Source organism: Sminthopsis crassicaudata, chromosome 4 (assembly GCF_048593235.1).
Source record: "Sminthopsis crassicaudata isolate SCR6 chromosome 4, ASM4859323v1, whole genome shotgun sequence".
Classification (NCBI taxonomy): Eukaryota; Metazoa; Chordata; class Mammalia; order Dasyuromorphia; family Dasyuridae; genus Sminthopsis; species Sminthopsis crassicaudata.
The window spans coordinates 314,958,768-314,983,050 of record NC_133620.1 but is presented as its reverse complement, the minus strand read 5'-3'; the positions used below and the strand labels follow the sequence as shown (position 1 = coordinate 314,983,050).

General features: G+C 37.6%; 1 protein-coding gene across 1 annotated transcript in view; it reads left to right on the top strand.

The window, feature by feature from the left end:
- Nucleotides 1-3,571: 3,571 nt before the first annotated feature.
- Nucleotides 3,572-24,283, top strand: part of TIMP2 (TIMP metallopeptidase inhibitor 2) — a 77,290-nt gene continuing 56,578 nt past the window's right edge. Inside the window, exon 1 of the mRNA XM_074260285.1 lies at nt 3,572-4,212. Coding sequence (XP_074116386.1) covers nt 4,083-4,212 — 130 coding nt within the window. The 5' untranslated portion in view covers nt 3,572-4,082. The remainder of the gene's footprint in view (nt 4,213-24,283) is intronic.

Here is a 24,283-nt window from a genome sequence, read left to right as displayed (position 1 = left end):
ATCTTTACATTTAATTAAGAGGGGGAAAAAAAAAAAAAACTATTCATAGGGAAAAGAATAAGATTCTATTCTTCCCAGTGAGCCATTTCTTGTCAAAAAAATAAAAATAAAAGAAAGAAGAGGAAAAAAAGAAGAAAGAAATGAGTTCAACATAAATAACATATCAACTGAGTCTTAAGATAAACAAACACAATTCCTTCCTCCAGTATCTACAAAGATGGGAGAGAAGCATATTTTTTCACCTCTTTTCCAGAGTCCAAATATGATCATTATAATTGTCAAATATTTAATTTATTTTTGTTGTTAGCTTTTTAAAAAAATCTATACTATTGCAATCATTTTGTAAATTATCTTCCTGGTCCCATTTACTCTATCAGTTAACATAAATTTTCCCATGTTGACAAGAATAATACTTACCATGTCAATAAGCCTAATTTTACCTTGATACATAGGTTCTTAACTGAGAAGAGGCTGAAGATGTTTTAAAAATATTTTTAAAACTATTTAAATATAATTTATTTTATTTTTAATGCTATGTATTTTATTGTATATATTTTTAAAATGTGTTCTGAGGAGGGGTTCCAAGGATTGCCCAGACTTCCAAAAGGACCTATCACTCAAAAAATGTTAATAGCTCTTGCCTTAAAAGGTATTAACATTATCCTTAAGATTAATTGGCTCAGGAGATTAAGGCTCAGGACATTGAGGTCCATTTCTGGTAGCCCAAGTGCAAAAGTCTGCCCTGGAGAAGGCAGAAGTTATTTTTCCTTCTTACATTTCACCAGCACCCCAGCTGAGCCAACACAGAGGGAGGAAAGCTACACCGAACTGAATGCTTTTATTTTCTTATTGAATACCCTTTTCATGCCACAGCTAATTAAACCCCCTTTGTTAATTGTTAAGTGATCTACAAGTATTTCATTTCATTGGAATCCTGAAACTGAAGCTCTAACCTGATTTGAACACCATCCTCAGAATTCTCCAAAGGATCATGGATTTAGAGATAGAATGACCATGGTATTAAGCATCCTAAGCAGGATTTGAAACTAATTCCTTTTGTTCAAACCCAGTACTCGTTTTAACTTTATCAAGATGCTCTTCATATGCATTTTGACTTTTGGTTCAGTAAATTCATTACATTTATGTGCCTCAATTTGTTTGATTGTTCCCCAGTTGATAGTACCAACTTTGTTACCAGTTCTTTGCTACCTCAAAGAGTACTGCTATAAATATTTTGGGTATATGTGGTATATTTGGATTTTTTAGAAATAATTTTTATTGATATATTTTGTTATAACATCATTTCAAAATTCAATTTGTCTGTCCCCCCAGACATCCTTCATAAAAAAACAGTTCAGAAAATTGACCAGCATACTGTAAGTCTGATACTGCATATAATAGTCCATACTCATAGTCTTCCACCTCTGCAAATAAAGTAGGGAGATACCTTCTCACAATGCTTCTTGTCAGGCCAACCTTGGTCATTATAATTTTGTAGTTGTCAGTTTCAATTTGGTGTTGTTTTCATTATGATATATTGTCATTGTATATGTCTCTGTGTGTGTATATATACACACACATACATGTATATATTAATTGATATACACATACAAATTGATACTTTTAATAAGATCATCTTTTTCTCCTAAATGAGTCTGTTAATGAATGCTAGCCCCAAACTAAGCTAATTTGACAAACTTACTTGAAACTCAGAAATCATAATTCTTGAAAAGAATACTCATGTCAGTTCCCAGATGATAAGTGGTCAAATTAAAGCTCTCTATAGACATATGAAAGAGATAGGAAGGATTGTATCTATCTCTTGGCATAGGATGTTCTTTCTACCTTTGTGGAGTCTTCATAAAGCTCCCTTTAGAAAAGGGGTTTTTAAACTTTTTTGTTCTATGAATCCTTTGGCAGTCTGATTTACTCTATGGATTCCTTTTCAGAAAGAAATCCTAAATTTCAGGTAGAAGTTAATAAAAATAAGGATGTCATTTGCTTCCCATCCAAGTTTACAGATCTCAGGTTAAGAATGCCTGACTTATACAAGAGTTCTATGCTAGGCATGCATCTTAGGACTGTCACCTTCCTTAAGTTCACCGTGGGCACTTCTCTACATTGGGAAGCATCTACATTGGGAAGCATCATGATCCCTGAAGCCACCTCACTCGGGTGCCTTTCTCTGGCAGCCAAAAGTCTACTCAAAGCTAAATCTAGTTTCATTTTGTCTATTCCAGGGTTTCTCAAACTATGGACAGTGGGCCCGCTGGGTTATGGCAAATGGGCTGAGGGGCGGAGACAGTGTGAGCTTTTTTTACTATAGTCTGGCCCTCCCACAGTCTGAGGGACAGTGAACTGGCCCCCTCTTTAAAAAGTTTGAGGACCACTGACTATTCTCTCAGTACCACTGTAAATGGGATAAGGGATAGGGGATCTCTGCTTACTCCTCATCTCACCACTGTTCTTTGATTCAGGATCTTCCAGATAAACTGGTTAACTCCCAGACTGGCTTCATTTTTATTCACAGGCCCAAAAGGCATTACTGATTCTTTCATTAATCACAATCCCTTGTTGACTCAGAGAGGAGTTCCTATCTTTTAAGTGGATTAGGATATAAAGAGCAGGTATAACCAAGTCTTTCCCCTATTTAATAAACTATAGGGACTTTCTATTACTTACAGGATCAAATATAAACATTCTCTGATTGGTATGGAAAGCCCTTCATAACCCGACCCTTTCCTACTTTTCCTGTGTCTTTACACCTTATTTCTTTCACTCTATTTTTATGTGAAATCCTAATACAGTTTCCAGGGCTAGAATTCTCCTCCCTGTGGTTTTCCTTGTTCTCTGTCAGCTCAGATACATCCTTTCCCCAGAAGCCTTTCTCAGTCCTCCTTAAGGTGGAGATTATCTCTAATTTATTCTTTTAGTTTGTACCTTGATCATCTGCATATAGTCTCCCCCATTCTGAGCTCCTGGAGGACAGCGACTGTTTTTGCTTTTACGGTATCGCCAGCCACAGTACCTTATATATAACAGGTGCTTAATGTGTGTTCATTTTTTGCGTTGAAATGGGAGGCAGGATGCGGTCCCGGTAAACATTCAACGCCTACTAATTGTTCATTCTAGTAGAAAAAGGTCTGGACGCAATGTTGTATATGTAAGAAAAGGTTTCTCTCTGGATATCCTTTACAAACCATCTGTTTAACTGGCTGCGCAGTCGGTAAGTTGGGCACCGTAGGCCACCGAGGGCAGCTTCCCGAATCACATTGGGGTGGGGGTATTGGGAGTCTCCTTGGAAGGCTCTGGACAGCTGTGAGTAGTGTGTGAAGCAGTCGTTCTGTCGGACTCGGGGCTGTGGTTAGCGGCTCTGGAGAGGCCGGCAGCGCCCGCCACGCTGACCGCAGAAGAGGACAAAAAAGACCTGCTTATGGGAAGGCCCGAGTCTGGCCGGAGTAAATGAGAGCAGGAGTCGAGGCTGGAGGTAAGGAAGAGAGGGAGGGGCTAATGGGAGCAGCCCAGCAGCCTGCACTGGCCCCGAGCCACCAAGAGGAGGAGCAGAGAATCCTTTGAGCACATTAAAAAAGCCAGGCTTAGCAGAAGCCAGAAGAAAACACATCCATAGAAGGAGCTTGAGAGAAGACAGCCCTGCAGTTTTCCCCTCGTCTTTTCTTCTTTCTCCACTTCCTGGTGAATAGCTTCAAATACTTTCCCCCTTCTCCCTCCCCCCGCCTCTTCAAGCAACAAAGAGAGAAACTTTCTCCGGTTGCGGCTTGCCAGGTGAGGAGGGTGTGAACCAGGGCTCCCTTCGGTTTCCTTTCATCGCCCTCCCCCCAAATTCTCCCGACCCCAGCGCCCAATCCTGAGGAGCTCCGTGTGGACATCGCAGCTGGTCTCAAACCAAACGCCCCCCCCCCATTTCCTCTGTGGAAAAAAGGGGAGTGAGGTTGGGAGAAGCAGGCAGCAGCAGCAGCGGCGCCCAGGGAGGAGGCTGAGGCAGAAGCGCTCCCGGGCAGCTCCCTCTAACAACGCCGCCGCCGCCCCCCTCAACCCCGCCCCCTCCCCCCGGACTCCCAGACATGAACGCCGCAGCGAGAAGTCTCCTGCTCTCCCTCTCCGTCCTGCTCCTCTGGAAGCTGGATCGGCTCAGCGAAGCCTGTAGCTGCTCCCCGGTGCATCCGCAACAGGCGTTTTGCAATGCAGATGTAGGTAAGAAAAGGCGGCTCCTCTCGCGTTCCGTGGTCTCCCCTGAGCCTCGCAGCCCCTCCCTTTCTCCCCCCTTCCTCCCTCGGTTCTTTATCGCCTTCAGCGCTCGGAAGCCACCCTTGCCCCTCACTCACACGAAGTCGGGGGTGGGGGCAGGAGCGGGGATGGGGGTGGGGGGGAATCTCACGTGGTGGCCAAATAAAAACCACTTGTTTAAACCAGCACCCACCCTTAACTCCTCTCTTCTCCCGGCCTGCCTCCACCCCTCTATCCTGAGCAAAGAGGCGTTAGCTTCGTCAGACTCGGGGTGTAAGTTTGACGTACAATTAGTCCCCTTTATCTTCATTCTTCTTTCCCTCCTTCCCTCCCCCTTTCCTCTCTCTGATGCTTCTCAACCTCAGAATTCCGCTGAAATTCCACTGCAGCTCCAAACCCAGAAAAGGAGCCAGGGAATGGATTTGATTTTGGCAGGCGGCGGGCTTGAGGATGCTAGTAGGGGTGGGGGAGGGAATGGGAGACACAGCGAGGAGGCAAGGCTGCCCCCCCCCCCCTTTCTTTCCTCCCCTCCCGAATCAAACCGAAGAAGTGAAGGTGCTTTCTTTCTTCCCTCTGGTTGAAACTTTTGCAGGTGGGAAGATTCCATGCCTGGGGTTGACTTAGTCTCCCCTCCCCCCTCCATTATCCGCACCCCTCCTTTTTTCCCTTTTTCTTTTCTTCCTTTTTTTTTCTCCTTAAAGAAAAAGCTCCCTCCTCTTGAAGGATGGAAGACGCTCTTAGAACACATTTCGAGGACTTGGAGTTGCCTTAGCGAAAGCCTCTCTATGAAAGATGGGCCTGCACTCTCGCCCAGGGTGTTCCCACAGAGCAGATGCGGGACTCTGGAGTGAAACGGGCTTCGTTTTGTCACAGATTTCCGTGTGGGTGCTTCGGGACTTTTACAAATGTTCTTGAAGTTTCTGGTGACTGCAAGAGGAGGAAAGGGGGAAATCCTGCCCTAGACTGTTAGGATTTCAGAGATAATTTTTACTATTATACCTTCCCTGGAGCCCTAAGAGAAGATGGCAGAGTCAGGAAAAAAGAAGAGTGGGATAAAAAAAAAGCTTAGATAGTTGGACTGATCCATAGTGGGTCGGGCAGACAGGGGGCAGCCAGAAAAGAAAGGAAAAAGCTGATTAGGGTAGATTTCAATCTACTTACCATGTATAAATAGCTTCACAGGCCTTTAAACCCTTAGTCATGATTAGCCATGGTTTTTTTCCGTTTAACCAAAACAGAAGGTATCAAGGTCAGCTTCTAGCCCACTATGCTTTTCTGCCAGGTTTATTTCTGCCCCTCCCCCCTTCATTCCCCCAAGGACTCTGCAACCACCTTACTCGCCCGGCCTTTTTTCCTTGTCAAGTCCGATAAGAAGACCGAAGGTGAGGTACCTGTCATCTACCCTGACCTGAAACGGTTTCTCTCCCCGCTGCTATCCTCCCCACTTTAGTTGATGCTTTCAAATCTGACTTGGCTTCTTTTAATTATATAGCTGGCTCTCTTTCCATACTACCTGTGGGAAGGACTCAAGAGTAAGTTCAGGTTTTGCTTTAATAATATCCAAACATTTAAGTTTGCAAAGTCCTTTATCTCTAAGGGAAAAGTAAGATATTCCAAAAATTTGTCAGAATTTTGGTTTGAGCAAAATGAATGCAGGTTTATGTGGATGATTCAAATTTAGGAAACTTGGACTTAAAACTGAGGGAGAGAAAGGCAAGTGGATTCTTCCCAAACAGGATTTTAGAGAGGATGAGAAAGTCTTGAGGTATTCAGTTTGAAGGGAGAAGTACAGCCTATCTCAGATGTAAAAATAGCCTAGGTCCAGGGGAGTCCCTTCAATTCTACTCATTTCCCATTGAGTTTTGTTACTTTACAGATTTACGGCTTTAGGAGGTAGGTTATCTAGTCCAACTCCCTCATTTTACATTGGATACAATTGACTTTTAGAGAACGCCCTCCCCAAAGTCACTAAGGTAACTGATTGAGGCAGTGTTCCAAGCCACATCCTCTAATTCCCAAGCCAGAGTCCTTTCTACTCTAACACCACCAGCTAAGGAGTAGCAGCCAGCAACCATTGAATCATATCTCATGGGACTGAATCAGATCCAGACATTTGGTAGAAGCACATGGATCTCAAGACACACAGGTTCCTGTTTACTCAGTGCTGTTAAGGAAGGGGCTGGGCTCAGGGAAGGCACCTCCACATATCTCAGCTGCTTTGGGAATGAACCAGAGAATCCAATTAATTCTTTCATCTCTGTCTCCTCCCTAATCTTCAGGCTTCTTTCTCTTTGATTGTTGAGTTGCCACACCAGAGTTGAGTGCCAGTACCTTCTATTCCATGGGAGAGAAAAGTGTTACTTATATGTTGAAAGGAGACACCCTTTTAAAGTGGGCTCCTTTGTTGTTCAGCCCTACCTAAATTCTTCCTCAGTGTCTCAGCCTAGCATCAGGAACAGGACGTGGCCAGATCTGCCAGTGATGTCCTCTTTGAAGGTCTTTTTTGGAATGGTTAGAGATTGGATTAAATTAGGAGGTCCAAAGCCATGCACTAAATCTGCATAGTAGGTGTTTATTAAATGTTTACTTGACATTTGTAAAGCATTTTGTTTGCAATAACTTGAACAACATATAATAGAATTATTATTCTCATTTGACAGATGAAGAAATTGTGCGTTTGAGAAATAACTTGTTGATAGTCACAGAGGCAGGATTTGAAGCCAGTCATTCTGGCTATGGTGACAATATTAGATCCATTATGACATCGATGCCCATGAACTCCATGAGGGCAAGGACCTTGTCTTATAGTTAAATGGAATCATATTTTAAATTTCAGTGTAGCACACATTTATTTTTATAATTTTTAAAAGCGCATCCAAACTTCATAACCAAATGAATATTAAATTCTTTTCAACATTGTCCCAATTTCTCTTGTAATCTTTATTAAAGTTTAGAATGGTATAAAAAGACTTCATAGTTATTAAACACCTACTGTATGTAAGGTATTGCTAGGTGTTGAGAGCTAAGTGATGAGGACCTTAACCCTAGAGGAACCTAAAATCAAGTGGGTTTAGGACAAATGTACAATTAAATATAATGCAAAGTAGAACATGAAAGTACATTTAAGGTACAAACATAATGTTATGAGGTTATATATAAGACTTTCAGTTCTGAGAGGCTGTGACAGGAAAAGAGGAGTCATCAGAGGAGAAAGAAAAAATTGTTATTATATGATCAGGAAGTTATCCAGGGAATTGAAGTAAGAACCCTGGAGATAATGCAGTTCTCTGACAATCTGATTATATCACCCTCAAAAAAAAGGTGATTTTTTTTTTCCAGTACCTTTCTTCCATAAAACTTAGTGGCTTCAATTATATGACTAAATCCATGTACATGGATTTTCTTCTCTTGAAGAATCCATTAGGAAAAACCCTTCATTCTTCATGTAATAAAGCCCTACTTCTTTAGGGCATGGATTGTTGAGACATTTTCAAATAGGAATAATGTATAGACACCAGGATGTTTATAGCCTTTGTCTTAGTTCCCTTTTTTGATCAAAAGCGCAATTTTTTTTTTTTCAAACAGCTAAGTGGAATTAAAGGAAGAGAGTAGGCATGCAACAGAATAAAGCTATCTGACCTGAATTTAACCATGATCACACCAGTATATTATCTAATTAATTGGAGTGGGAAAAGATTTCTGCTTTACAGATGTGAAAACAGGATTTCTGTATCTGTTTCCCTGGATAGTATGGCCTGTTTTGTTGCGTCAGGTAGGGGATTTTCTTGGTGTCCAGTTAGTTGTATACTTCTAGAAAATTCCAAACAGAAAGTTTGGTTGACAGTTTTGTTTTAAGAAAGAAGCACCCTTTTGTTACATTTCATGTTTTATTTGATTATGTGACTGAGTCTGGAAGCAAGAGCAAGTCTGAGCAATTTCATTTTTTTTCCTAGCCAGAAAGTTCTAATTTATCATTCTCAGATCATAATACTTGCTCCATGTAGCCTATGTAGCTCAAAGATAATATTAATGAGAAAGATCCATCACAGGGGGCCTGGTATAGACTTAAATGTCAGCAAAGCCATCTTACCCAGGTGACTTTCTTTGCCTTTATAGCAGGGCTTGGTGACAGGCTTCTGAACATGAGAAACTTTCTTCTCTTTCTGCTTTTCTCATACAGGTTAAGTACTTTTTTGGCAGATGGAAATTGGACATTTCCTCTAAAACTATGACTAAGAATGGGTGATCATCCCAGAGTATGAAGAATAGAGGAGGGGGTATCAGGAATGAACCGAATGTCATTTTTGCCTGAGATAATACTTCTTGATGGTCTAATGTGCTCTAAGAGATTTACTTAACTTTGGGGACAATTCTTTGTACCAGTGGTCGATTCAGGATCACTGAGTTTAAAGTTCTACATTCAAAGTATTAAGTGAGAGGGGAAGAATTTGAACCCTAGTCCAATTCCAAATGCAGAGCTGTTGCCATTGTACTATGCTCCTTTTATGGTAAAAGGACTTAAAACATTTAAAGAGTGTTGGCAGGATAGTTATAGGAGGGGACAGGCAAAGTAAAAGATAAGAAATAAAGACTATTAGTGTCCCCCAAAATACGATCATTCTCCATTCTCCACCTATCCTGAGGTTACAGGTACTACTTGCTTGATATAAATAGACATACTCGGGGAAAGCAGTTATTTGCAAGACTAGCCTGGCCTATTCTTCAAGTCCTTGGTTTTATTCCAATGTTTGATGGTTTCTGTGACTGGAAGCCACAGAAGTTCTTTCTCCAAGAACTTTGGAGAAAGGATTGTTCTGAGTACCTGGAAGGAAAGTCATCCTAAGCTAAGATTTCAACTCACTAGCTTTAGTCAAGTGATTGTGGTACCCAGTTTAACAAGCATCTGCTCTGCTTCTTGCACTGGTGTTATACAGTAGGATATGAAATAAAGACAAAAGTTTACATTCTTATCTTGTAGAGAGGCAGAAGTGTCACATCTCTGTGCTTAATATGCTTGGTCTTTTTTTTTTTTTTTTTTTTTTTTTTTTTTTTTTTTTTACTGAATTGTCTGTCACATATTTAGCAGTCAGTGACTAGGGTAGGGGCTGTCATAGGAGGAAGGGAGAGTGCCATCCTAAGCTTTATCTTGGTAAGAAGAATCTTGGCCAGTTACACCTCTGTAACCTTCCTGAATTCCAATTGAATAATGAATGAATGGAAAGGAAACTTGAGGTCATCTAGTTTCACTCTAGAGCTTGTTGGCTGATGAATAGCTAAACCTTTAGAAATGAGAGACGGAGACATGACTTTAGAATTTAGCAGAACTGGCTACTCCCTCTTTATTTTCTCCCCCCTCCTATGCGTGTAGACATACTTTCTCAACTTCTATCAGAAGTAATTCTCTAGTCTTTTAACTAATCTCCACCCTCAGAGGGGAGGGGGTTTGGGCTATCTCCAAGCATCGGTTTCCTCATCTAAAATACATTGCCTTGCTCAAATGAAATAATATTTGTAAAACTTACATAATGTTTCAGAAATGTATGTTCTCTTTCCTATATTTCCTAAGAATATTAGGAATTAATAGTCTTAATGTGAGGATTAAATGAAATAGTGTATGTGAAATGCTACAAAATGCCAGCTATTATTTTTTACATTCTATATGATAAACTTTTCAAACAACCATTTTCTGCCCTGCTACTGTTGCTGCTCCATCCTCTGGACTTGTCAAACGGAGGCTAGAAAGCTAAGCCACTCTGCCTTGTTTTGCCTGGTCCATGTGGCCTCATCTTTTCCAGCCATTTTCTGCTTTTCTGTACTACAAGGGTCATTGCTTTCCTACTTCCCACATCTTGTTCTGAAAATTTTATCCAATCAATACTACTAATCAATACTGTCCTTTCTGGAAAGGACACATCGGTGAATTTGCCTTCTGGTTCCCAATCTTTGTGATTTCTCAAACCAGAATGCCTTTTCTTGTTTGTGTACCAGTTCCCTTGTCAAAGTTATTTGTCCCCCATTATAATATAAACTGTTAAAGGCATTTTATGTTTGTATTGTTACCACTTTGCTCATTCATTTTGCTTTCATTCATGTATTGTCTGTGTGATTGAGGAAGTAACTTAAAATTTCAACATCTCAGGTGACCCTAAAGTTATAATTTATGAGAGAGTTGCTGGTCTCCATTAATCAATGTGCAAGCATTTTAAAAGCATCTACTTAGACCCTATGTTGGGAATTCCACTCTCAAGGAGTGTGTGACAGAGAGGGAGGGAGGAAAAGAGGGAGAGAAGGAGAGAGATCAGTGGAGAAATTTTTTTGTTTTTGTATTTTTCCCCACACTGGAAGTTCTACACACCAATGAAATAACAGATCTAGACCAAAACTTTCAGTTACCTTTTCAATTATCCATGGATAATGCTCATTCCTAGGTTCACTTTGCCTTTTCTTTGGGCACACTTCTAAAATGTCTTTCCTCCCTTAATTGTATATCCTCAAGGAATGCAATATTAAATCTGCTGGTGGGTGGTGAAGGGGATGTTTAAATATATTCCAAAACCAAGTGAAATATTATTTTGATAATTAATGCTACTGAATTATCCATGCTACTCTATTTTATTAGCACAGACAAGGCATAGCTGACAGTATTACATTAAACATTTACTAGAGAATTCTGCCTTGTTCTCTTGCCCATATCTCTTTAGAGATATATAGAGAATCACGGGAAGAATTAAATACTTTTCATCCAAAAATATGACCAGAATTGGATCATCACCTGTATTTAAGCAATAGAATAGGGTTAGAGATTTTAGGTTTTAAATGACTAAAAGTAGGATTTTTAACCACAAAGAAAGATTAAAATCTGTGGGTATATAGTAGTTGTCATTTCCAAGGGAAATGAGTTTTTGACTTATGCATGAGAAATCTGAACCATAACATAAAATATATAATGTGGATAAAGAATGTCCTGTCAAATGAGAGTCCAACCTACTAAGAAAAGCCAAGCCATCATTTCTTCTGAGCATTTTTCTAATAGTAATGAGCATTTCTCTCAATCTTACAAGGTTTATTATGTGTAAAACTGGCTTTGACTAGAAGTGAGAGGAAGTAATGAATTGGATGCCTTTCCTAGTTTAACAATAGCTTACATTTTTATAAATGTGGGTAATATGGGGTTTTATGGTTTTACAAAGCCCTTTTCTCAAATAGTACTCTATTTGAAGTAATGAATGTGATACCCTTCCTCTTTTAATAATAGTTCACATTTTTATAATGCTTTATGGTTTCCAAAGCATTTTTCTCAAATAGTACAGTTTTATAAAATAATTTAAGCGTTTGCCCCATTTTACAGATAGAGACTGATGTTAAAATAGATTAAATGACTTAGCTATAGTCACCAAAGTATCAGACCTCAGATTTGGACCAACATAAGATGCCTATCAGACTCAGAATTAGGAGTGAGCTAAGGAAATCGTTTTAAGTCATGTAAACTTGAGTAGGTATCATTTTAAAAGGCCAAAATTTCTAATCTCCCTTCTACACTACTCTCAAGACATATATAATTTCTGAAGTTAAAGGTTGTTGTTTGTGTAAAAACTGGGGGATGGAAGAGGAAAATGGATTTAATCAATCACCTCTAGCCCAATTGAAGTAATTAATAGGGTACCACATGCACTGAAACCTTTATCAAATGAGAATATATTTACAGAATTAATCAAAGAAGATTTCTAAAATAGTCACAAAAGTGTTACTATTATGTTGGTTATTATTTGATCCCTTTTAGGGGGGCTGGGGTTTCTTGTTTGGTTTTTTGGGTTGTTTTTTTTTTTTTTTTTTTTTTTTTTTTACTCATTTTATAGGAAGATATTTAAAAATGGGAAGATTTTCAATTTTTTAATGGAAGAGATAAATATTATTTCATGGGTGTAGGGAACAGTATGTGAGAACTTTTACCATTGCAGGTCAGCGCTTTTTGTACAAATTAGAGTCTTAAAGAGCTGTTTAGAGCATTAAAAATTAGCGAGAAATGTCCAGGATTACACAGCCATTAGTCAGTAGTGGACTTGAGCAATTACTTCAATTTCCTTGTTCATACAGAAGGTTTAGCAATTAGGATCTTTTGATGAATCAGCTTCACATTTGTGTCTAGAGGCTGTTAATAGAGTTATGACCTATTGTCATCCTTTTCCTTGAAGGCTAAAGAAAAGGAAAATGGATTATGATTATAATAAAATTTTAAGATAGGCACAAGAAAACAATTTTTTGAGTCTTGGAAGGCAATCACATGGCATGACATACCTTAGATTAGGGGTTTTTAAACTTGTGATTCTTGGAAAAGGGCTCCGATTTTTCTTTTCTAAAAGATAACTTTTAGGAGGCAACTAGGTGGTACATCAGCTCTGAAGTCAGTCTGTGTCTGTATCGCTCTCTCTCTCTCACACACACACACACACACACACACACACACACACATACACACACATACACACACACACACACACACATACACACACACACACACACACACACACACACACACACACACACAGTCTGGCCTCAGAATTGGCCTAGCTGTGTGACTCGGGGCAAGTCATTTAACTCCCATTGCCTCAGCAAAATAATAATAATAATAATAAATAAAAAGATAATTTTTTCAACATAAGTGGTTTTTATTTTGTAATCCTATGTTTAATTTAATTTGAATTATTAACCCTTTCATAAGTCTAGACAACCAATTAAACAAACCCAAGCCCTGATTTTTAGGTTCTAAGGTGTAAATGTATTGAAAATAACTGAGCCAGTTTAAGCTGGCTCCTGCACACTGTTGGTGTCAGTGATGTAATTAATCATGACGGTTTAGAAATGGTAGCTTAATAAAAACCTCTAACACTGGTTGCCTCTGTAAGGTTCTATGTGTTGAATATGATCATTTTGGTCTGTTTTTAAGAATATTTTCTCTCCTCCTAATTTTTTAGTAGCTCTTTTCTGGTTGAAAGTACACACACATTCTGATTGGACATTTTCCTCTTGGCTAGCATGTCTGCTCCTGATTTCACCCCCTGCCCTGCTCTCTTAGTATCAGAATTCTGTTGTTCCTATGGCAACAGCCTGATGTAGCAGGCCAGAGAAGAACCTGGAGATATTGCTGAAAATGAGAGAGCATTTATTTCTACTACCTTTGGTCATTTGGCAAGAAGAACCATTCCTCCTTAGTGCCTTATTCCTCATTGGTACAATTTTTTTGGTGAGGGCATCACTATTTGGTCACCATCTGTTTAGGGAGCTTAGGGTGAGGTGATGAGGCATTCTGTTGGAGAAGTGACCTCCACAAGACTATAGCTTGTTTTTAATGCCCGCTAGATCCATAATGGGATAAAACCAGATTCAGAGAATAAGAGTGATGGCAGGAGAAGAGTGGTGGCAAAATTTCCACTTACTTGTAAGATGAACATGGCTAGCTGATTGAGGTCCATGGTTTAAAATTATTTTGGGAGACAGCAAAAAATAAATCAACCCTAGGTTTGGAGGAAAAAAAGATGATGTAAATTATCTTATAAAACACTTATTATTGTCATAGTTCTATCTATTGAAGAGAGTTCATCTGTATCAATCATTTGAATCTGTTATCTGGGTGTTATGGGGAATATCCTACTTATTTAAAAGTCACTTTTCCAGTAATCTTAAATATCTGGAGCATAGATAGAAATAAGGCTCCTGAGCAATCGTAACATGTCACAAAGTTTGCATATTGCATTTTATTCTGAGGAGAACTCCTATCTCAGAGGCCATTTGTTCTTACTTTGGATAGAGTTATAACTATATATCTGTTTTCTCAGTTTGCAGCAAATTTGAGGCCATAAATTAGAAGGAATGGGGAGTCTGCTACAGGTAGTCAGACTGACAAGCAGTAAGAAGTGCTTGCTGACAGCCTAGAAAGTACCAGAGAGGCAGAAAAGTTAGGACACACACACACATACACACACACACACACACACACACTCTCTCTCTCTCTCTCTCTCTCTCTCTCTCTCTCTCTCTCTCTCTCTCTCTCTCTCTCTCTCTCTCTCACACACACACACACACACACACACTCTCACACACTCACTCTCCTGCCTCCTACATCTAAGTGGGAAGTCATTTAGTTCAGCAAATAATTCCAGTTACTGCAATAGCCCCTAGGAACATCATTTTATCACAGTACAGTATAATTTTTATAATTATATTTTCATGATGAGGAGTCTGAGTCAGCAGGAATAGGTTAAATTGTACTCGGTATATGCTCTTTGAAAAGGCAGGAAGCATGTAAACCATTTTTAGAAAAATTTCCAGTAAAAATGGTACTTTAAAATTTGGTGGTTTAAAGAAGGGAGAAATAGTACAAGGAAAAGAATGCTGGATGTATGTTAGTCAAAAGACTAAAATTCAAATACTGGCTTTGCTAGTTAGTCCCTATCTATCCAATGGATCCAATGATGATCAAACTTTCAAGTCTAAATTCTATGATTCCAAGAATTTCTTCCTTGAATTCTTGAAGAAAGTGGAGCCATTGGGTAAAATGGAAAAGTCTGAAAAAACAGCTAGCTTAGGTGGATAGGATGAATTTTATTTTGAATGCGATCAATTTGAAATCAGGTAAAGAGAGAATGGTTCCAGTAAGGCTTGTGAGTGATTGTTTTCTCTCTCTCTTTTTTTCCTAGTAAATTTAGTTATAATACACGTTACTGTATAAATTATGGAGAGAAAAGATCAGAGCAAAAGGGGAAAGCCATGGGAGATATGAAGAAAAATACACACACAAAGTGAACATAGCATGTGTTGATTTACATTCAGTCTTCTTAGTTCTTTTTCTGGATACAGATGGCATTTTCTTTTTAAAGTCTATTGGGAATGCTTGAATCACTGAACCACTGAGAAGAAACAAGTCTTTCCTACTTGGTCATAGCATATTCTTGCTGTTATTGTGTACAATGTATCACTGATTCTGCTTGTTTTTCTCAACATCAGTTCGTGCAAATCTTTCCAGGCCTTTCTAAAATCAGCTTGTTCATCATTTTTTATAGAACAGTAATATTGTATTACCTTCATATACCACAATTTATTCAGCCCAATTGATGGGCATCTACTCATTTTTCAATTCTTTTCTACCACAAAAAGAGCTGCTACAAATATTTTTGCACATATGGGTCCTTTTCCCTCCTTTAAAATTTCCTTGGGATACAGACCCAGTAATGGCATTGGGTATGTATGTATTTGATAGTCTTTTGGGCATAGCTGCAGATTGCTCTACAGAATGGTTGTATCATTTTACAGTTCCACCTTTAATGCATTAGTGGTCCAGTTTTCCCACATCTCCTCCAACTTTTATCACTATCTTTTCTTGTCATTTTAGCCAATTTGAGAGGTTTCTGGTGGTACCTCAGAATTGTTTTATTTTGCATTATCAAAGCATATGAAAATTGTTTTCTCTTTGAGAGAAGTATATTTAAACTCATTTTAGTGAAGAATCTGAATGCTCACTCACATGCACACACATTTACCACCCAACACATAGTAATATGCAAAGATAAAAGAAGATTAAAAAAAAAAAAAAAAGGATAACTTTTTGCCCTCAAGTGTTTTCCCTGGGAAAGCCTTCCTAATATGAAGCCAATGGTGGCTCATAATCTCTGCATCTTTTACTATGGTTGTGGATCTTAAAAGAATGAAATTCTAATTAGGAGAAAAGTGTTTTTGTTATATCTTCTACTGAATAGAAGTCATGCCTTGAAATAAATAAAGGTAGTCAAGAGGTAGGAAGGATGCATTAGGAGAAATTCCTCTAGCCTTCTTTCTCCCTTTCTGTCTGTTGTCTGTCTCTCATATACATACTCACTGTATAGATCTCTATTCCAGGTAATATGCATTGAAATGATCTCTTGAATCACACAAAAGTGATAATTTGAAATTGTTTCTGTCTCAAATATTACATCTATCCAGTAGTATCTACTCATACGGAACATGTGAGTTGTATTATCTTAAATTGTGGTATAGATTAAATCTTTCTGAGGTCTATTAATACAGACCTTCTTTTGGCCAGCTGAATAGAGATATAGCTTACAGGAGATGCTTTGGATACTAAACATTAATCTTGAAAAAAAAAGTCAGGCTAATTTGTCATCTCCAACCTCTTAAATATTTCGCATTAATCAAATATTCTTGATATCCGAGGTAGCACACTCAATGCCTAAATTCTATAAAATAAACCTAAATTTAAAATATAATGAATATGCTTTTATCTGTGAAATTCAGAAGGTTTTTCTTCTTATTTTCTTCTTATGCTTTAAATTCATTGTGAACATAGGGAGTCAGAAATCTAAGGAGCTAATTCTTGATTCCCTATCTGCTTGTATAATCCTGTCTCTCATTTAGAATTATGAAGTCATAGAATTTTCAGTTTGGAAGCTGCCTGAGAGATCATCCAATTTATCAAGAATTTATTAAGCACTTGTCAGGTCCAAGGCAGTATGCTGACATTTCCAAATTACCTGGACCAGAGGATACTTTAGAAATAGTCATCTCTTATCATCATTTCCTGCCTCCTCTAATTAGCATTGGAAGCCTTTTGTAATCTGGCTGGGGCCTATCTTTCCAGATATTTCACATTATTTGCCTTTATGTACTTTTCCAACTAAAGTGTTAGCTCTTTTGTACCCAGCATTTTATCTCCCACTTCTTTTGTCTTTTATTCCGGCTGCTAAGTGAACTATGCATAAAATAATTCCTAATTTGCAGTCCTTCACTATTCAAGGTTCAGTTCTAGAGTCTTCTCTTTCCCTAAGTCTTTAATGATCCATTAGGTCTTTTTCCAAAATAGCTTTTTGTATTTAATTTGTACATATTTTAGATTTATTTTTTAGATATATATTTCCTATAAAGTATAAACTCTTCTTTAAGGGCAGGGATTGTTTCATTTTTCATCTTTGCAGCTCCAATGCCTGAAATTTAAATTTTCCTTCAAAAAATAGATTGCTTGTCTGGGGATATGGGATAACCCTAGAATAAAGGAAAAAAGTATTGTGAAGTACAGCAAGTAAGATTTGTCTATTTTCATATTGAAATAAAAAACATTTTTTAAAAATGAGTACCCCTTTGGAAATCTAATGATAGGAACCTCTTCCCAGAATATTTTTAACTGCATAAAATAAAATACAAATAATTATATAAAATAAAACAATTGTATTGAAATACAATTATATATACACATACACATGTATATTTGTATGTATGAGTGAAGGGAGAGGGGAGAAGCCATCTAGAGCTATGAAAGCTTTTGTTTTTGATCCTGATACTTATGTCTTGAAAGTCAAAGGAAGATACTGGGCAAGATAAAAAGTACATCAGAGCTGCTGATCCCTGTCAGACACTTTAGCCTGTGACTCAGACAATGACAATAAGCCTCACCAATAATGCACCATTGATCACCATGATGATCCACAGACAGAATTCACCATTTTCCTTTTTGGCTTCTTGCTTTTATTTTGACTTTGATACCTTCTTAGTTTTTTAAAGGTTAGAGTGCCATATTAATATATATTGTGATGTTATATTATATATATGATATGTGATAATATATTATATATATTGTGATATTTTTAAAGAACAGGTACCCATTTTAGTTTTCCTTTAGGGCCTTACTTCCACAAAACCTCATTGGCATCCAATTTGGGGTTGCAAACAATAAATGCTTGGGAACCAGTACTTTAGTTACTTTATTCAATAACCTGGTATTTGGGGGATTTTCCCAGTCTACTTTGTGGTTATTTTATCTTGACATGGAAAGACTGGTCCTTTGGGTTCAAGAAAATGTTGCCTATGTGGAAAAAGCTTTATGTGACTTTGCTGCCTACTGGTTGGTCTCTATCACCTGAAGTAAAGGGCATGGAAAGCTTTGAGTGATGAATGGCCCCACTGTCTAAACTGCTCCCAAGTCTCTAGATGTCATATAGAGGCCAAACTAGGCTATGATCTCTCTTTCCTGTGTTTTGAGTGTAGCTACTGTATAGAAGGGAGGTCTGTGGTTTCTCTGCATGAGTATAAAGGCAGTAGGCAAAACTTTTCAGCTTAAAGGCATGGATTGGGAAGAGAGAAGGAAAAGGAAAACCTCCTGGAAAGTTATGAAAATGTTATCTTTGGGCCAGAAGCTGTTGTCTTGAAAGGCAAAGGAGGAAACTGAGTAAATCAAAAATGCTTTAGAGCATCTTGAGAGAGAGAGAGAGAGAGAGAGAGAGAGAGAGAGAGAGAGAGAGAGAGAGAGAGAGAAAACGACCAAGGGGGAGTGGGAGTGGGAGGGGGAGAGAGACAGACAGACAGACAGACAGACAGACAGACAGACAGACACCAAGACTGAAGCTCTTCCTGGGGAAAAGACTTGTGAATAAAAAGTCAGAAATTGTGCCCTGTCTTTTCTGAAAAGCTGCCTGACCTCAGAGCAGCATACCTTGCTGGATCATAGAAATGTCTCCTCTATCTTCCCCCTATATCCCAAACCTAGGTAGATTATTAGTGGCTAGGGTATAATTTAGTCTGTCAGAGTTTTCAGAATGTGAAAAGTCTACCACACCATACCAAAACCCCTTTTTTCATTTCTGGTTACTTAATATCTGTGGTCATAGGGCACAGTAGACGCATAGATGACAACCCACAGGTTACCCCATTACCTCAGATTCATCCAGGAGATTAAATGCCTTCTGCCAGATCTAATAGATGAATTTAAATTTGCCCTGTCACAGTTCCAAACTCATTTCCATATTTGTCATGCTAAGCAAAAAAATAAAAAATAACAGATCAAAAGGGAAAAAATATGAGAAAGGAAAAAACAAATAATCAAATAAACACTAACAAAGGTGAAAATAATATATTCTGATCTACATTCAATCTCCATAGTTCTCTCTCTGGATGTAGATACTACTTTCCATTCCAAATCTATTGGAATTGCCTTGAATCACTTCATTGTTGAAAAAAGCCAAGTCCATCACAGTTGAGCATCACATAATCTTTTTGTTACTGTGTATAATGCTCTGTTGGTTCTGCTCACTTCATTTAGCATCAATCTTTCCAGACTTTTCTGAAATCAGCCTGTTTGTCATTTCTTAAACAATAATAATATTCCATAACTTATTCAGCTATTCCCCAACTGCTGGGCATCCACTCAGTTTCCAGTTATTTGCCACTACGAAAAGAGCTACTACAAACATTTTTGCACATGTGAGTCCTTTTTTGACTTTTATGATCTCTTTGGGGTACACAACCAGTAAAGACACTGCTAGATCAAAAGATATACATAATTTTATAGTCCTTTGGGCATAGTTCCAAATTGCTTTCCAGAAAGGTTGGATCATTTAACAACTCTACCAATAATGCCTTTGTGTCCCAGTTTTCCCATATCCCCCCCCAACATTCATCATTCTCTTTTCCTGTCATCTTAGTCCATCTGAGAAGTGCGAAGTGGTACCATAGCCAACTCTTAATGATTTTCTATTTCTGCTTTTGACCCCTAAAGACAGAATAATTGATTACATCACTGATTACTTTGGAGTCTTAGAGTCTCAATGAAGTCTTCTATAATTGGTCCAAAGATTTCTGATGACCTCTTCCCCAGACTATCTGTTTAAACTTAGTAGTTTTTATGGATGTTCCCTCTGCTTTCATAGAATTTCTGAGTAGGAAGAGCCTTAAAAGGCATCTCATCTTGTCCAAACTATGGAGATGATGCTTATGCAAGTTTTTCCTTTATAAATTACTTAGTAATTGATCATTTTTCATTGCTTAAAGATACTCAGTGAGGAGGAAAGAAGGCCTCCTGAGGCAGCCCATCCCATTTTTAGACAGCTATAATTGTTGAAAGTATTTTCAGTTTCCATTACACTATCCTTTTCCCTTAAACCAAGCCTGAATTTGCCTGTTAATATCTATTCCAATTCCTAGTTTTGCCATCTGATGATCCAGTATCAATTTCCTAGAACAACTTTTTTGTTTGCATTAATCTTTACCATAACTTCTCTAAATTAAATGTAATTTAATATTCACATCATATAAACATCAACTAACTTTAGGCTGATTTTTTTTCCTGGGTCATTTTAAATATTTTTCATATTAGAGTGATTGACTCCAATAATAATGACCCATGTTGCTGCTCAGTCATTGAAGTTGTGTCCAATTCTTTGTGGAATTTTTTTGGAAAAGATACTAGAGTGGTTTGCTATTTCCTTTTTCAATTTATTTTACAAATGAGGAAATTGAGGCAAACAAGGTTAAGTTATTTACTCAGGGTTACACAGCTAGTGAATATCTGAGTCAGATTTGAACTCGAATTCTAGTGCCAGAATTCTATCACCACCTACTTGCCCCTAATAATTGGCCTATGAAGACTATCTTTTACTTGTGTAATTCTTCTACATAGTATCTACCAAAAGCATAAAAAAGCTTTTAAGAAGCTTTTTAAGAATCTTATCTGTTTTTAAAGAATTTTAATATCAAATTAATAGTTCTGGAACTGCCTTGCTATGTGACTTTTGCTTCTTTGAGCCTCAGTTTCTACATCTGCAAAATGGGACTATTGTCAACCTTTCTTTGTCAGATTAGTCATAAGAATAAAATGAATATATATAATTATGGTCCTGTATGAGAGTTTAGAGCCCATCTTTAAGCTATTAGGTTGCTTTACTCCATCTCCCAATATTCTGTATTTTCAAAATATATCAGAAATCATCTCAGGCCTATCTCTGGACATCTAGGGGAAGATGAAAAGTAGTTGAGTTCTTAAGCAAGGATGGAGGGGCTTATAAAAGATAAGAGTATTGATTACATAAAATCGAAAGACTTTTGGATGGAACAAAGATGAGAAAGAAGGTAATTGAGAAAAGAATCCTTGAATCAAATATTTCTGCTAAAGGATTGATTGACAAGAGAAATAGGCAACTAACAGAAATATTAAGATCAAAACCATTTTCTATGTCAAAGGATTTGCAAACTATTAGTCAAAGAATGCTTCAAATCATTCATAAGAGAAAGGCATATCCAAACAAATCTGAATTTACATCCAGCAAATTGACAAATATGACCAAAAAATGATAACAAACTGGAAAGACTAGAAAGACCAATGCACACGTGGAGTTATAAATTGGTCAGATCATTCTGAAAATCAATTTGGAATTCTTCATAAAGTGACTTAAAATGTCCATATCCTTTGTCCCAGAGATTCTACTGCTACGCATATATATCCAAAGCATTGAATAGTTATAACAATGCTTTTATAGTAGAAAATAATTTAAAACAAAATAGATGCCCATGAATTGGATTAAGTTGTGCCTCCTGAATTTAATGAAATGAAATAATGAATATGATGAAGACAAAGGAGCATGGGAGCACATGAACAGACACAAAGTGAAGTAAAAGCAGAGCCAAGAAAACAGTATACACAATGACTACAACAGTGTAACTGGAAAGAATAACAAAACGATTGAAACTGAATGCTGTGTGATTATAGTGACTATCTAGCCTCAATGATAATGTGGGAGAAGGGGGCCAGCTAGGTGGCGCAGTAGATAGAGCACCAGCCTGAATTCAGGAGGACCTGAGTTCAAATGTGGTCTGAGACACTTAACACTTCCTAGCTGTGTGATGGTGAGCAAGTCACTTAACCCCAGCCTCAGGGAAAAAAAAGAAAAAAAAAAAAAAGATAATGTGGGAGAAGGTACCTCTCCCCCACGTTCCCTGCATTTTTCCTTCCCTAGCTTTATAGTTAGTGGTGGAAGGTTATAGATATGGAAACACTGCATTTTAGTATCCGATTTTAACATTTTGGTTAATTGGCTGAAGTGTTTTCTCCCTTTTAATAGTTAAAAGTGATGGTCTATATTGTATTTAACTTATACTTTAACATATTGAACATGTATTAGTCAACCTGTCATCTGGGGGAAGGGATGGGGGGAAGGAGCAGGAAAATTGGAACAAAAGGTTTTGCAATTGTCAATGCTGAAAAATTACCCTTGCATATATCTTGTAAATAAAAAGCTATAATAAAAAAATTTTTAAAAAATAAATAAAAAAGAGCTGGACCAGCTTGGGGGAAAAAAAAAGTGATGGTTATCTGGAAATGAAGAGGAAGAAATACATTGGGAAATGTAATGTTGTAATAAACAAAATACATTAATAGAAATATTTTTAAAAGAAAGTGGTTAGTATTTGGAGGCTGTTAGGTGGAGTAAGTGGCATTATATTTAAGGGAAGCATAGGGACAAAAGGATGCAGAGATAGACTTATAGGAAATGCAGACTCCACTTTAAATAGTTACAGTCTCAACTCTTATTAAGGGTAACTGTCAGGAAGTCCTGAATTCACATCTCTGAACAAGTCATATAACTGCCTTGATTTTCCTCATTTCTAAAATGGGAATTTACCTACCTACTGACCTACCAGGATTGTTGTGAGGATAAAATGATGTAGTATTTGTAAAACACTTTCAAACCTTAAAATGTTATATTAATGATAAGCATTATGGTGCCTTCTTTCTTTTGATGATTTCTTATTTATCCTTTATGTAGCTCATTTGTATTTATTTGTCTGTTGTCTGTCCCTAACCTCCTTGCTGTTCCTTACATAAAATAATTTGTCTCCTTTCAGGTATTTTCACTCTATCCGATGCCATGTCATCCCCAGACTGTGAACTCTTTGGGAGATACAGACTCTCTTTTATCTTTTTTGTATCTAGCGCAATAGCATTTACTATTTTAGTATTTAGCATAGTACCTGAAACATAATAGGCCTGGAACAAAATAAGTATTTACTGATTGATTATTGATTGATATTCCACTGAAAAAAAATTGAAGCCCTTTGTCAAAAATTCTATTTTCATGTCACATCACTTAAATACCTTCTTCCTTCACACCTGTCTCACAGGAAAAGGTGACTTTTTTTTTTCCCCAAAGCAAACCTCTCTATAAATTCAAGTGACCCCATTCCAGCTTATCTTCCATATATTGCACCCTTTATCATCCCCACTCTCCATTTTTCATTTCTCCCTGTTTATTAATTGTTTGATTCTCTGTTGTCTTCCAACATACCCATGTCTCTGCTATCCTTTTAAAAAAATATCCTTCTTTAATGCCGTCATCTGCTCTTTCATTCCAAAGCCCATGAGAAGGCAAGTTACAACTGATATCTCCATTATTTCCCATTCTTCTCACTATTTTCTAATCTTTTTTTATACACTTTAGCTTTTGACTTCATTCAAACAAAATTGTTCTTTTCAAAGTTACCAGTGATCTAGATTTGAATTGCCAAATCAAATGGCCTTTGCTTAATCTTTATGCTTCTTGATCTCTGTGCAGGTTGTGACACTCAAAACATTCTTTTCTGTCTAGGTTTTCATGATACTACTCCATCCTGTTTGTCCTCCTACATGTCTGGCCACTTCTCAGTTTCCTTTGATGGATTGTCATATATTTCACACCCACTAAGGATGGATGTCTCATCTGTAAACATGTCCAAAAATGAGCTCATTATTTCCTCCCTAAATTCCTTTCCTCTTTCCAACTTTCCTACTAATGAAGGTACTGTATTCCCCTATCTCTTCAAGCTTGTCACCTAGATGGAATCAATGACTCCTTAGTCTTTCAATCTCTCATCTAACCTGTAATCAAATTTTTGATTCTACCCTCCTACTATATACCATATATAACCCTTTCTGCCTCTGACCCTGCCACCCTTTAATGTAGGCCCTCATCACCTCATTCCTGAATTATTGCAATAACCTCAAGTCTCTCTCCATTTAGTGTCAAATTAATCTTATTAAAATTCAATTCTAACTATGTCACCTTCCCACCCCTAGTTACAGTGCCCCCTTGTCACTTCCAAGATTAAATATAAAATTCTTTTTTTGGCATTCAAAACCTTTAATACCTGGTCCCTTCCCCTTTTTAGCCTTATTTCTTACTCCCATGTAATCTGAGATCCAGTGAACCTGAGCTTCTTGCTGTTCCTTGCATAAGATAATTTGTCTTCT